Source organism: Coffea eugenioides, chromosome 11, assembly GCF_003713205.1.
Source record: "Coffea eugenioides isolate CCC68of chromosome 11, Ceug_1.0, whole genome shotgun sequence".
Classification (NCBI taxonomy): Eukaryota; Viridiplantae; Streptophyta; class Magnoliopsida; order Gentianales; family Rubiaceae; genus Coffea; species Coffea eugenioides.
Genome location: NC_040045.1, coordinates 38,975,641 through 38,989,155, shown reverse-complemented (window position 1 = coordinate 38,989,155; position 13,515 = coordinate 38,975,641). Strand labels below are relative to the sequence as shown.

The 13,515-nt window shown below is 38.3% G+C and overlaps 3 protein-coding genes across 3 annotated transcripts; all 3 read left to right on the top strand.

Annotated features, from left to right (window-relative positions):
* Positions 1 to 645: 645 nt before the first annotated feature.
* LOC113752534 (UDP-glycosyltransferase 71A16-like) lies at positions 646 to 1,691 on the top strand. The gene is made up of 3 exons (XM_027296648.1): positions 646 to 829; positions 946 to 1,377; positions 1,456 to 1,691. Exons 1-3 carry the CDS (start codon positions 646 to 648, stop codon positions 1,689 to 1,691), a joined length of 852 nt encoding a protein of 283 aa, XP_027152449.1.
* A 4,517-nt stretch (positions 1,692 to 6,208) lies between these two features.
* Positions 6,209 to 7,654, top strand: LOC113751416 (anthocyanidin 3-O-glucosyltransferase 2-like). Its single transcript, XM_027295429.1, has one exon. The coding sequence runs from the start codon at positions 6,209 to 6,211 to the stop codon at positions 7,652 to 7,654; it is 1,446 nt and encodes a 481-aa protein (XP_027151230.1).
* Positions 7,655 to 12,024: 4,370 nt separating this feature from the next.
* On the top strand, positions 12,025 to 13,515 carry LOC113754504 (anthocyanidin 3-O-glucosyltransferase 2-like). Its single transcript, XM_027298949.1, has one exon. It carries the CDS (start codon positions 12,025 to 12,027, stop codon positions 13,468 to 13,470), a length of 1,446 nt encoding a protein of 481 aa, XP_027154750.1. The 3' UTR covers positions 13,471 to 13,515.

Genomic DNA, 13,515 nt, shown 5'->3' with positions numbered 1-13,515 from the left:
AACTTATAGCTTCGAAATTTATGTACATATTTCTGCAGCTGCTGCTATTTGCTTTCCTCAATAAATCTGCTGGGCTTCTTTTCACTACTTGGTTTTAGGCCCCATGGAAAAGCTGGTGCTGTTTGTGGGCCTAGAGGCCTGCATTCAGAAGTGAACTCACTTTTCCAACTTTATTATTATTATTATTATTATTTTTTTCACAATTTGGGGTATTGCGCGTGAAATCAATATGAACTATGGGAAGAACAATGCTCCTTCCTTTTTGCTAACATAATATAAGCTTGCATATTTTAAGATAATAGTTTCTTGATTATATTACCTATTCATGTGATTCTCAAAAGGAAAAAAAAAAGATATAAGCTTGTCTCTTATATTGATGGTTATGCTCTTGGAAAACTGTGAACGTGCATGGCTACGAAAAAAGTAGTACTCTTTAAGGAAAGAAATTGATCAGTTTGAAGTGCTGAAAGAAAAATACAACTGCCATGGTGCATGCTTTCATCAGTATGGAGATGGCACAGATGTTGTTGGAGGTTGGAAAGCTCATGATCATCAGTCGAGAGAGCAGATTTTCAATCACAATCATCATCGAGCGCTCATGTTTGGATGAAAGAGGAAGAAATAGAGATAGAGAAAGAGAAAGAAATGGACTTTGTTCAGGATTTCTTCATCCCTGAGGATAGCACTGCAATCTTGCACTTAGCGGTGGAGCATGGAGTATTTGAACTTGTAGAAGAGTGTCTAAAAGCTTTTACAGCATTGGTGGATAAGCAAAATGGTCCAGTTCCAGCTAAGGTTTTGCCTCTAGCATTGGTGGATAAGCAAAATGGTGAGACTGGTTTCTACATTATCCTCGTGGCTACAGAAAGGCCAAACCAATCATCATTAACACATTCCATGAAATGGAACCATATGCTGCTCTCAATTCCTTCAATATTGCAAAAGCCTCGTATGATGTACCAAGAATTCCACAAATTTACTCCGTAGGACCAATACTAAACCATGTTCAACAGGCGTATTATGATGGAGAATCAGATATTATCAAATGGTTGGATGATCAGCTTCAGAACTCAGTGGTACATGTGTGCTTTGGCTGCCAGGGGAGCTTAAAAGAAGACCAAGTGAAAGAGCTAGTAAATGGGCTTGAGCGCAATGTTTACAGATTCTTGTGGTCTCTGTGTCGCCCCTCATCAAAAAACAACACTGCTGGATTTCTCAGGGAGTATGTAGACTACCAGGAAGTCTTGCCGCAGGGGTTTTGGGATCGAAGAGCAAACATTGGAAGAATAGTAGGATGGATAGCTCAATTGGCTGTACCATCACAAGCAGCAGTGGGAGGATTTGTGTCACACTGTGGATGGAATTCAGTGCTGGAGGGTATTTGGTAGGGGGTGTTTATTGCTACCTGGCCTCCACATTCAGAGCAACAGCTGAACGCATTTCAATTGGTTACAGATTTGGGCATGGCTATGCCGATTACAGTTGGTTATAAAGAAGGGACTGAAAATCAGCCTCTCGTTATCGCAGAGGAGATAGAAAGAGGAATCGGGAGACTGATGGAGAGTGATTGTGAATTTAGGATGAAGGTGAAAGAAATGAGAGACAAGAGTAGAATGAGCATCGCTGAAGGAGGTTCATCATACAAGTCTTTGGAAAGCCTTGCTAATCACAGATTGCTACTCGCATGTTGATCAAAATTAGGGTGTATTTAGTGACAAGTTTCTAGTTATTAGTTTCGGTTTGTTGCATCCATTGGTTTTGGAAACTTCCTCCAATGTAATCTCGAGAGATAGGTTTAGGAAAGTTTCCATATAACCCTTCCAACATCTTGGTTTCCTATTAGCTACTCCATATCCGTTGGATTTTCCATATAAAAAGAGATTTTATAGTGTTATAAATATATGGCTAACAATATTCCACTACATTTCGTTTAGACCATATGAGAACTAATCTCCCTCCTTTACCTAAATGTTACGAACCGGCTCCATGAAATGGACTACATGAAGGAGAAGACACCGTAAAGTGAAAGCGCCTTGCCCTGGGATGTTCTTGGGGACAAAGATGCACTGGAAAATCTATGATGACAGTGGAAACAAGGGTACTGAAAGAATGGCCATGTGTTTACAAAATTAACCAAGTTAAGTGCCAAGAAAACTACAAGAACTGCAGGTTTGGGGACATGGATGGACAAACTAAGTTGAACCCAGTTGATGACCTTATTACTGGTGAGAAAATTGGTTACAAGAAGATGTTAAGCTATGTTCTGAATTCTGGTTCTAGACAGGTGAAAGGTGGCTGGATAATGCACGAGTATTCAATTGATGGCGCTTCTTTGAATGGGTTAACTAGCACTCACAACACTAATTCTGTACTTTGCAGGATAATATTGGACAATGACAAATATACTAAGATCAAAGAATCTGTAAAGAAAGGGAAGTCCCCGGAAGCAAAAAGGTTGAAAATCATGGAAGCCCTGAAGTTGTCTTGGGCAAGAGAGAGCAAAATGTTGAACAAGAAAATTTGCAGGCGAGTAAGATGATAATACACAATCCTAAGATACTAATGAATGAGGCTCAAAGCTTGGTAATAACAAGAACTGGGGAAACTAGCCCCATGCAGCTGCCTAATTTGGTTAATTGTGGCTGTGATGGAGAGTTAATCAACCTGCAATCACATACAGGTTTGTTGATTTGCAATGGGAATGATAACAATGGATCAGTTACTGATATGGATCAATCTACTGCTCTGATAAGTGAAAGTTTGCAAGAAGATGGTGGATTAGTCCAACAAGAAGCACCCTCATCCTACAATGGGAACCATTGGTTTGCTCCAATGACTGATGATGGGATGGCGTATTCAGAAGTTAGAGATTGTTTGGCTTATGGAACAAGTCTGAACCAATCTGTTACATGTGAAAATGTTGACAATTGGCAGCTGATTGTGGTGATCAGATAATGGTGACAGGTCAAGAAGTCACTTGGGAGGATATTCTGCAGGCCGTTGAAGGAGAAAATGAAGTCATATTTGGTAAATTGGCTTTGCCACAAAATGAATGGTTCCAGTGCGTTTGATTGATGCTCGATGGATTAACTAGAAAAGACCACTTGACTAGTCATGGAAAAAAGTGATGCTCTTGTAAATACTTGTTCTTTTCTGTAGTTTCATTCTTGACTTCATATTGGACATGATAAACTAAATGTTTAATTATTAATGAACCTATCCGTTCATTCTCCTTTTACTTGCTGATCCAAGCTTCTGTTGCTATTTTCATGTAGTTTCTAGTTATTGGTAATTAATGTTCAAGTCAGAGTACTCTATGAACCATGTACCATAAAGTCACAACTTGGCAAGATTTGCCTTAAACTTAGTTGATGATGTTCATTGGCAGGTTTCCTTCCCTCTCTGGTTAACTAGATTAGCTAGGGAAGATATGGGAGCAGTTGTTCCAAGTCTGTAAACAGATTATGTAAACCTTGCTATTATGCAATATAATATGCTGTTTTCGTTGGGAAAAAAAATTATATAAACCATGTACCATAAGAAATTTTGTTGGACACATTTGTTCGTTTCTCAAGCTCTTTACATATAGTACAAAGTTCACATTCAATTCTATTCACCAGTCAGTATCTACTCCGATTCAAACTGAAAAGACTAACAAAAAAAAAGTTTATCCAATGATCTACAAACGAGCTTTGCTGCATGGTTGAATCGGTCTAATGCTGACAATAGCTTGAGGACGGCATTGTAATCCAATTTACTTGTCACCAGCTACCGCAGAGGAGAATCCAGTGTACTCTTGGCTTTCAAACTTCAATATAAATATCCGCACAGAAGCATAGCCTTCATTAACTGGTAAATAAATTTCTACAATGGAAACCAAAATCTCAATACTAATCAGTTCTATAGTACTCTGCAGCTACCTGATTACTTTACCAGCAATGACTGGTAAACCTAATCATTCACTTCACAGTAAAATCATGTTGAGTTTAGGGCGAAAACTTCTACAGGATTCCAATCCCTGCTGTAATCCTCACAGGGACCCTGGATGTGACCCTGACCTCGCTTGTGAACCAGGCGACGACCGTGAATGTGATCCAAGCAGCGACGACTGTGATCCGGACCTCGCTTGTCCTCCTGGTACCATTCCTGATTGTGATCCATCGATTGATTCAGATTGTGCTCCAATGACCTGTGAATCTGTGTCTGCTGAATCATGAAGTGCCTAGTTTTTAAAGGGAAGAAGCATTGACTGAAATTTTCTTTGTTGTACTAATTTCTTCCTCATCAACTTCTAGGATTCATTACTATACTGTTCTAAGATTCATGACTATGCTGTACTAATTTCTTCCTCATTGGTTTCCATGCATGTCCTGGTGCATCCGATCAGTCTTTTAATGTTCAATAATGTAGTATCTTACAGTAACTCTAACAATTAATTAAAGTTAATGCAAGAAAATCCATTCATATTTGCCTTATAAAAGAGAATTTTCTGTTTCTGTTTAGACATAGACCTAGTGAGCTGAGGTGTTTGTTAAAAATAAAAAAAATTTAAGTTAGATAGTGATGATATTTATATTTTGCCTCCCAAATATTTATGACTTATAATAACTCTATCATAATTCATTTCGTCAGTCAATTTGCCATCTGAACTCATTTTTGTTCAAGTTTCCCAGAGATACTTAAACTCAAATAAATATTTATGACTTGTATGTTGTCCAACGCTTCATTGAGAATTAATTTGAAGACAACGGCCACAAAAATGTTGCCCAGCCACCTCCATTTCTGAACTCAAAGATATTGTTTATAAGAACATCTTTGATGGATCTTGCTCAAAGATCTTTGTATGACTGGCCAGAGACATTTCTTTTTCCTATAGTCAGTCGATCTTTGTTTTGTTTATATGGTATCGTGGCCTTATTTTCTGCTTAGATGCTTGAAACTAAAGAATGATTGACTAAAGAGAAAAGATTATAAGGGTCATGTCAATCTAATGGAAAAAATATACTGGTTGAACTATTGAATTTGTGTTCTTAAAGTAGAGATAACTGTCTCCTTTGTCTGGGACAAGGTTGTGCAATTCTTCTTGAAAGCATATCATGAAAATTGCTGTTAGTCAACTAAAAATGAGATACAAGGACGGCTACAACAAAGTTGTCTGGTTGAGAGTTCTATGTTTCTTGTTTGCTATAATTTTTTAGTTGAGATTAGTTAAAAAAAAGTTGTGAGAAATATCAAAAAAGAAATCCAATTGACTGAGAAATGATTAAATTAACGAAGCAGTATGCAGAAGACAACAGGATAGCCATCTTTTCAACAAGATGGAAAGAACAAACAGAGAAAAAATGGTCAATGGCCACAACAGTCAATTGTTTGTGTCTGCTGTACATTCGACAGGAGCTGTTAATGCCATTTTAATCTACAGCAAAGATGTTAACATCATTTCTTTTCACGTCTCTGAAATAAGCCATAAACAATTTACAGCAGCATCCTAAATGCCAATTAAGGCAACTCTACAATTTGTATAGTATTAATTGGCTTTGAATGTGTAAGGTATAAGATATAAACAACTAACAAGTGTCTCCTTTCCATCAGACAAGGTTGAACATTTCTATTTACTAATGTCTGTATTCAAATCAAAAGAGAATGAACTCTCCTAGGTGGTATAACCTGTTTCGAGTACCAATATAGCAGTTTGTAATGTACAGAAAGAAAACCTTCTTCCAAATTTTTGTGGTTTTTTGTGTGTGTGGGGGGGGCCTGGCAACAAAATTGATTCTTTGTTAATTTTGCAAGACAATAAAGGAGGGAGGCCATGGTACTGTCTCCTACCTTTTTTACAAGAGGATTACGATTTGACCTAGTGAAAACAAAATAGTGCATGTTTCAGAAACAATCCTTGAGCAATATATAGAAGTATCATAAAGGACAGTAAATACTTCTGTTATAGTTTGACAAAAAAAATAATAAAGGATACAAAATACAAAAGCCATTCTGCGACAAAGAACAAAAGAGAAAAAGAAAAGCAAGATTTTCAGTTTCCTAAAATTCCGGATTTTAGTCAATGTGTTGAAATAGTCTTCTACCTAAAAAATTGTTAAAACTATTCATCTTGGTAACCAAGATTGGTTATAAAACACAGATTGTATGAAGAAACAGAGAACCAGAAAACCAAAAAAAAAAAAAGGAGTGTTCTGCTTTAACAGTTGATATGGAGAAAGTAGAATTAATTTTCATCCCCTGGCCATTGATGGGCCATTTGGCTCAGCTGGTGGAGCTTGCCAAGCTGCTAATCGACCGAGACAAGAGGTTTTCCATCACAGTGCTAATCTTAAGGCTCCCTGATTCCCTTGATCCTGTCACCAATAAACTGATAGACTCTCTTGTTGCTTCCTACACCACAGAAGCCCTTAAATTCTTTCAGCTTCATCCAACAAATCACATCCCTGAATGGAGTTCCCTCAGCCGAGGGTATACCATCCAGAGGCAACTGGATAGTCAGAAACCTGATGTCAAGAAATTCATCCAACAGCGCCGAACTGATGAATCAAGCAGTTCAAAACTTGTTGGAGTAGTTGTCGACATGTTTTTTACCAGCATTATTGATGTAGCTGATGAATTTGGGATTCCTAGCTATGTTTTCTTCACATCAGGTGCAGCATTCCTCGGCCTGATGCTCCATTTTCAGAGCCTTCAAGATGACTACAACCAGGATGTTTCCGAGTTCTCAAACTCAAAAACTGCTCTTTCCTTCCCGAGTTTTGCTAACCCAATTCCACCGTCAGTCTTACCTTTGGCTTTAGTGGAGAAACCTCTCTGGATACATAGATTCTTACTATGTGCTCGCGGATACAGAAAGGCCAAGGGAATCCTTGTCAACACATTCACTGAGCTAGAACCATATGCGCTCGATTCCATCAACCTATCAGAATCCTCTCCAGAAATCCTCCCAGTAGGACCAATTCTGAACCAGGTACAATATGTATCCCCCGGTATACAATCAGGAATCATGAAATGGTTGGATGATCAGCCTCCAAGCTCAGTAGTTTACATCAGCTTTGGAAGCCTGGGAAGCCTACAAGTTGACCAAGTGAAAGAGCTAGCGAATGGGCTCGAACTTAGTGGATACAGATTCTTATGGTGCCTCCGTCGTCCCCCTCCTAAGAACACCATTGTTGATTTCCCAAGTGAGTATGAAAATTATGCAGATGTCTTGCCTGAAGGCTTTCTGGATCGAACAGCAAACATTGGAAAAGTTGTCGATTGGGTTCCACAGTTAGCTGTATTGTCACATGCTGCAGTGGGAGGATTTATATCACACTGTGGCTGGAATTCGACATTGGAAAGCATTTGGTGTGGGGTGCCCCTGGCAACATGGCCTTTAGAATCAGAACAAGAGCTGAATGCATTTCAATTGGTAGTGGAACTGAAATTGTCTGTGGGAATCACATTGGATTATTTATCAACGAATAAAAATCAGGCTTTGGTTAGAGCTGAGCAGATAGAAACAGGAATAAGGAAGGTGATGGAGAGTGAAAGTGAAGTGAGGAAGAAAGTTAAAGAAATAAGCGACAAGAGTAGGAGAAGCATGAAACAAGGAGGTTCCTCATATGAATCTCTTGGAAGTCTGATTAGTAAGATGTTGCATGATAGTTGATTAGTTATTAGTAAAATTTGAGATATGCTGTTTTAACATGTTCTTAGTATCGTTAGCTATCTCAGTTGGGAATAACGTGCTGAAATCTTTCCTTGTAGCCTTGGCACCATCATCTATATATCATCATATTTCCTACCGTTAAGTTTATCAATACAGCCTGAGATCCTAGATTTTTTGCATGTTTTCTTCCAGATGATGGTACTGAGCCTGACTCTGGAAATTGGAAAAGGAAAATACAGTTGTTTCAATTTATGATTCTCTCCGTCTCACGAATGTGCAGCAGCTGTATTCATCGTGGACTTGACAATCTGATGCCTCCTAAAACGGTGGAAATGTAATTAATTAACTAAACATGAATGAGATAAAGGCAACCAAGATCAATTAACATCCAATTGATATGGAACTCATGTATCTTTTGAGGAACCCGTGTACATTGATTGCTCACGGCAAAACGGATGGAAACTACTCTTGGCTTTCTGAGAATTTCTTAAGAGCATTTCCTCGCTTTTATATTTCTTCTTCTTCTTTTTGTTTTGTGACCAAATAATTGGCTGTTGGGGAAGGAAAATTATGGCCCCGTTTGGCAATTGAGTTTTTTGAATATTTGTCTAAAACTTTACTGTAGAAATTGTAGAAAAAATTTTTGAAGTATGTAAATTTTTGGATATTTTAAAGTGTACAGTTTAAAAACTTTGAAAATTTTTTTGAAGTTACTGTAACTGTAGTTAAAGTTGTTAAAAAATTTGTAGCAGACAAATTTGACCAAAAACTTGCTTGCCGATCAAGGCTTATATTTGCAAGCTTGCATAATTGAATGATGTGACGACCAGCAAGAATTTTTTTTATCCCAGATAAGTGGATACTCTTTTTTTTTTTTTAATAAGTCCAGATTTTATAAAAAAGATTACCATATAAAATCCACAATTGGGAAACAACATCCAAAATCACCCTCCATGACGGAACTGAGATATATAACTACTCATATACAAAAGCTAATGGCTAAAAAATTATACAGGTAAAAACAAGATTACCAAAATTAAATAAATAAATAAGGCTTAATCAAATATCCAAGTAGGGAGCTATCGAGCCAAGTCGATGCATGGATGGTGTACTCGAGCTTGAACTCGAGCATGAGCGAGTTGCTTATATGAAGCTCGAGCTGGACTTGATAGAGCTCATTTCTGGGAGCAATAACATCTTTTGTTGGGTTCTCGTTGCTCACAACTATTGGGATGTTTTTGGGGACAAAGATATCCACTGGGAAATCTATAATGAGAGTGGAAATAAGGGTACTAAAAGAATGGCCATATCTTTACAAAATTAACTAAGTGCCAAAAATACTATTAAACGGCAGGTTTGGGGACATGGGATGGAGAAACTAAGTTGAACGCAGTTGACGAGGTCATTACTGGTGAGAAAATTTTATTGCAAGAAGATGCTAAGCTATGTTCTGAATTTTGGTTCGAAAGAAGCGAAAGGTGGATGGATAATGCGCGGGTATTCACTTGATGGCGCTTCTTTGAATGCATTAACTAGCACTCACAATGGATAATATTGGACGATAATAAATATGCTAAGGTCAAAGAATCTGTAAAGAAAGGGAAGTCCCCAGAAGCAAAAGGGTAAAATCGTGGAAGCCTGAAGTTTGTCTTAGGCAAGAGAGAGCAAAATGTTGAACAAGAAAATTTGCAGGCGAGTAAGTTGATAAAACACAACCCTAAGATACTAATGAACGAGGCTAAAAGCTCGATAATAATGACAACTGGGGAAACTAGACTAGACCAATTAATGCAGCTGCATAATTTGGTTAATTATGGCTGTGATGGAGAGTTAATCAACCTGCAAACACATACAGGTTTCTTGGTTGAGAATTTACTGTCAATGAGTGGTTGCAATGGGGATGGTTACTATGGATCAGTTACTGATATGAATCAATCTACTGTTCTGATGAGTGAAAGTTTGCAAGTAGACGATGGATTAGTCCAACAACAAGCACCCTTATCATACAATGGGAACCATTGGTTTGTTCCAATGACTGATGGTTGGATGGCGTATTCAGAAGTTACACGTTGTTTGGCTTATGGAACAAGTCTGAACCAAGCTGTTACATGTGAAAATGCTGACAATTGGCAACAGCCTTGTGAAGTACAGCCTTATGCAGTTGATTGTGGTGATCAGATAATGGTGACAGGTCAAGAAGTCACTTGGGAGGATATTCTGCAGGCCGTTGAAGGAGAAAATGAAGTCATATTTGGTAAATTGGCTTTGCCACAAAATGAATGGTTTCAATGCATTTGATTGATGCTCGATGGATTAACTAGAAAAGACCACTTGACTAGTCATGGAAAAAAGTGATGCTCTTGTAAATACTTGGTTCTTTTCTGTAGTTTCATTCTTGAATTCATATTGGATATGATAAACTAAAATGTTTAATTATTAATGAAGCTATCCATTCATTCTGTTTTCTACTTGCTGATTCAAGCTTCTGTTGCTATTTTCATGTAGTTTTTAGTTATTGGTAATTAATAAGAGTACTTACTGGTAATTAATGTTCAAATTAGGGTAGTCTATAAACCGCGTACAATAAAAAATTTTGTTGGATACATTTGTTCGTTTCCCAATCTCTTTACATATAGAGCAAAGTTCACATTCTATTCTATTCGCCAGTGTCTACTCTGATTCAAACAGAAAAGACAAATAAAAAAAAATTTTATCCAATGATTTGGAAACAAGCTTTTTTGCATGGTTGAGTCTGTCCAATGCTGACAATAGCTTGAGGACGGCAACGCAATCCAAATTACTTGTCACCGGCTACTGCAGAGGAGAATCAGCATATTCTTGGCTTTCAAACTTCAAGACAATTTCCTCATAGAAGCAGAGCCTTCATTAACTTCAAATCCAGTAAATAAACTTCTTGCAATGGCAGCCAAAATCTCAATACTTATCAGTTCTATAGTACTTTGCAGCTACCTAATTACTTTACCAGCAATGACTGGTAAACCTGACCCTTCACTTTACAGGAAAAACATGTTGAGTTTTGGACGAAAACTTTTACAGGACTCCAACACCTGCTGTAATCTGCACGAAGACCCTGAATGTGACCCTGATTTTGCTTGTGAACTTGGCGATGACAGTGGATGTGGCCCTGAATGTGATCCGAGTGGCGACGACTGTGATCCGGACCTCGCTTGTCCTCCTGGTGCCATCCCTGATTGTGATCCATCGGTTGACTTGGATTGTGCTCCAATGACCAATGAGTCTGTTACTGCTGAATTATGAAGTGACTTTATAGTTGTTGAAGGAAAGAAGCTGTGACTGAAAATTTCTTTGTTGTACTAATTTCTTCCTGATCAATGACTATGATTCATGACTATGCTGTACTAGGATACATGACTATCCACCTGTTTCGCTCTTTCTAGTATTCTTGATGCTGGGCAGGTTTATATAGCTAATATTTTTCCCCCTCTAAGTATTTATCACTTGTAAGTAACTCTTATCACAATTTATTTCATTACTCAATCTGTCATCTGAAGTCATTTTTGTTCCAAGTTTTGAAATGAATATAATTATGCCAAATTTACCATCTGAGTCCATGTTACTATATATTTGAGAACTAACTTTTCCTCCATAACTTATTTTAATTAAGACCATTTGAATGACTATATACATATTCTACGTATACTTGACTAAAGAGGAAAGCTTTTAAAGGCTCATTTGCTCCCTCATGACAAAGCCAAACATCTAAAAGAACTATATACAGGTTGAACTACTGAATTTGTACTCTTAAAGTACAGATAATTGTTTCCTTTGTCTGGGACAAGTTTATGCAATTCTCGCATCAAGCATATCATCACGTGTGTTATTAGTCAACTAAAAATGAGATTAAAGGAGGGTTACAACAACGTTGTCTAGTCGAGAGTTCTCTCTTTTTTTTTTTCTTTGGATTATAATTTGCTTAGTCAACAAAGTTGTGAAAGATATAAAAAAAAAAAGCCGATTGAATGAGAAATGACGACATCAACCAAGCAGTATGTAGAAGACAGAAGGACGACCGTCTTTTTAAATAAGGAAAGAACAAAAAAGTTGGTAACCTCAATCAATTTTCTTTTTCTTTTTGCGTCTGTCGTACATTTGACAGTCAAAAATAGAGGTGCCGTCCTGCGACAAAGGACGAAAGAGGAAAAGCAAAGCCAGATTATCAGTTCCCTAACATTCCACATTTTAGTCAATCTGTGGAAATAAAGTTTTTCTACCTAAAAAATTGTTAGAGGTTTCCACCCCAGTAGCCAAGATTGGTTATAAAACACAGATTGTATGTAAGAATAAGAGAACCAAAAAAAAAAAAAAGCTGTTCTGCTTCAGCAGTTGACATGGAGAAAGCAGAATTGATTTTCGTCCCCTGGCCATTGATGGGCCATTTGGCTCAGCAGGTGGAGCTTGCCAAGCTGCTAATCAATCGAGACAAGAAGTTTACCATCACAGTCCTAATCTCCAGGCTCCCTGCTTCCCTTGATCCCATCACCAATAAACTGATAGACTCTCTTGTTGCTTCCTCCACCACAGAAGCCCTTCAATTCTTTCAGCTTCCTCCGACAGATCCCACCCCTGAATGGAGTTCCCTCAGCCGAGGGTATTTCATCCAGAAGCAACTGGATAGTCAGAAGCCTCATGTCAAGAAATTCATCCAACAGCTTCAAACTGACGAATCAAGCAGTTCAAAACTTGTTGGAGTAGTTGTCGACATGTTTTCTACCAGCATGATTGATGTAGCTGATGAATTTGGGATTCCTAGCTATGTTTTCTTCACGTCAAGTGCAGCATTTCTCGGCCTCATGCTCCATTTTCAAAGCCTCCAAGATGAATACAACCAGGATGTTTCTGAGTTCTCAAACTCAAAAACTTCTCTTTCCTTCCCAGGTTTTGCTAATCCAATTCCACCGTCAGTCTTGCCTATCGTCTTAGTGGACAAACCTCTCTGGATACATAGATTCCTACTATGTGCTCGTGGATGCAGAAAGGCCAAGGGAATCCTGATCAACACATTCACTGAGCTAGAACCATATGCGGTCGATTCCTTCAACCTATCAGAATCCTCACCAGAAATCCTCCCAGTAGGACCAATTCTGAACCGGGTACAATACATATCCCGTGATGTACAATCAGGAATCATGGAATGGTTGGATGGCCAGCCTCCAGGCTCAGTAATTTACATCAGCTTTGGCAGCCTGGGAAGCCTACAGATCGACCAAGTGAAAGAACTAGCAAATGGGCTTGAACGCAGTGGATACAGGTTCTTATGGTGCCTGCGTCGTCCCCCTCCTAAGAACACCATTGTTGATTTCCCAAGTGAGTATGAGAATTACAGAGATGTTTTGCCTGAAGGCTTTCTGGATCGAATAGCAAATATTGGAAAAGTTGTCGGTTGGGTTCCACAGTTAGCTGTACTGTCACATGCTGCAGTGGGAGGATTTATATCACACTGTGGCTGGAATTCGACACTGGAGAGCATCTGGTGTGGGGTGCCCCTGGCAACATGGCCTTTAGAGTTCGAACAACAGTTGAATGCATTTCAATTGGTGGTGGAACTGGAATTGTCTGTGGAAATCACATTGGATTATTCATCAATGGACAAAAATCAGGCTTTGGTTAGAGCTGAGCAGATAGAAACAGGAATAAGGAAGGTGATGGAAAGTGACAGTGAAGTGAGGAAGAAAGTTAAAGAATTCAGTGATAAGAGTAGGAGAAGCATGAAACAAGGAGGTTCGTCACATGAATCTCTTGGAAGCCTGATCAGTAAGATGTTGCATAATAGTTGATTAGTTATTAGTAAAATTTGAGGTACGCTGTTTTATCACGTTCTT

What these genes read in the sequence shown, in the direction of transcription:
- LOC113754504 (XM_027298949.1), top strand. Translation starts at nt 12,025, where the DNA reads ATGGAGAAAGCAGAATTGATTTTCGTCCCCTGGCCATTGATGGGCCAT.
- LOC113752534 (XM_027296648.1), top strand. Translation starts at nt 646, where the DNA reads ATGGACTTTGTTCAGGATTTCTTCATCCCTGAGGATAGCACTGCAATC. An exon ending in ATTGGTGGATAAGCAAAATG is followed by an intron (nt 830 to 945) that starts GTGAGACTGGTT and finishes ATATTGCAAAAG; the next exon opens with CCTCGTATGATGTACCAAGA. An exon ending in ATGGAATTCAGTGCTGGAGG is followed by an intron (nt 1,378 to 1,455) that starts GTATTTGGTAGG and finishes AATTGGTTACAG; the next exon opens with ATTTGGGCATGGCTATGCCG.
- LOC113751416 (XM_027295429.1), top strand. Translation starts at nt 6,209, where the DNA reads ATGGAGAAAGTAGAATTAATTTTCATCCCCTGGCCATTGATGGGCCAT.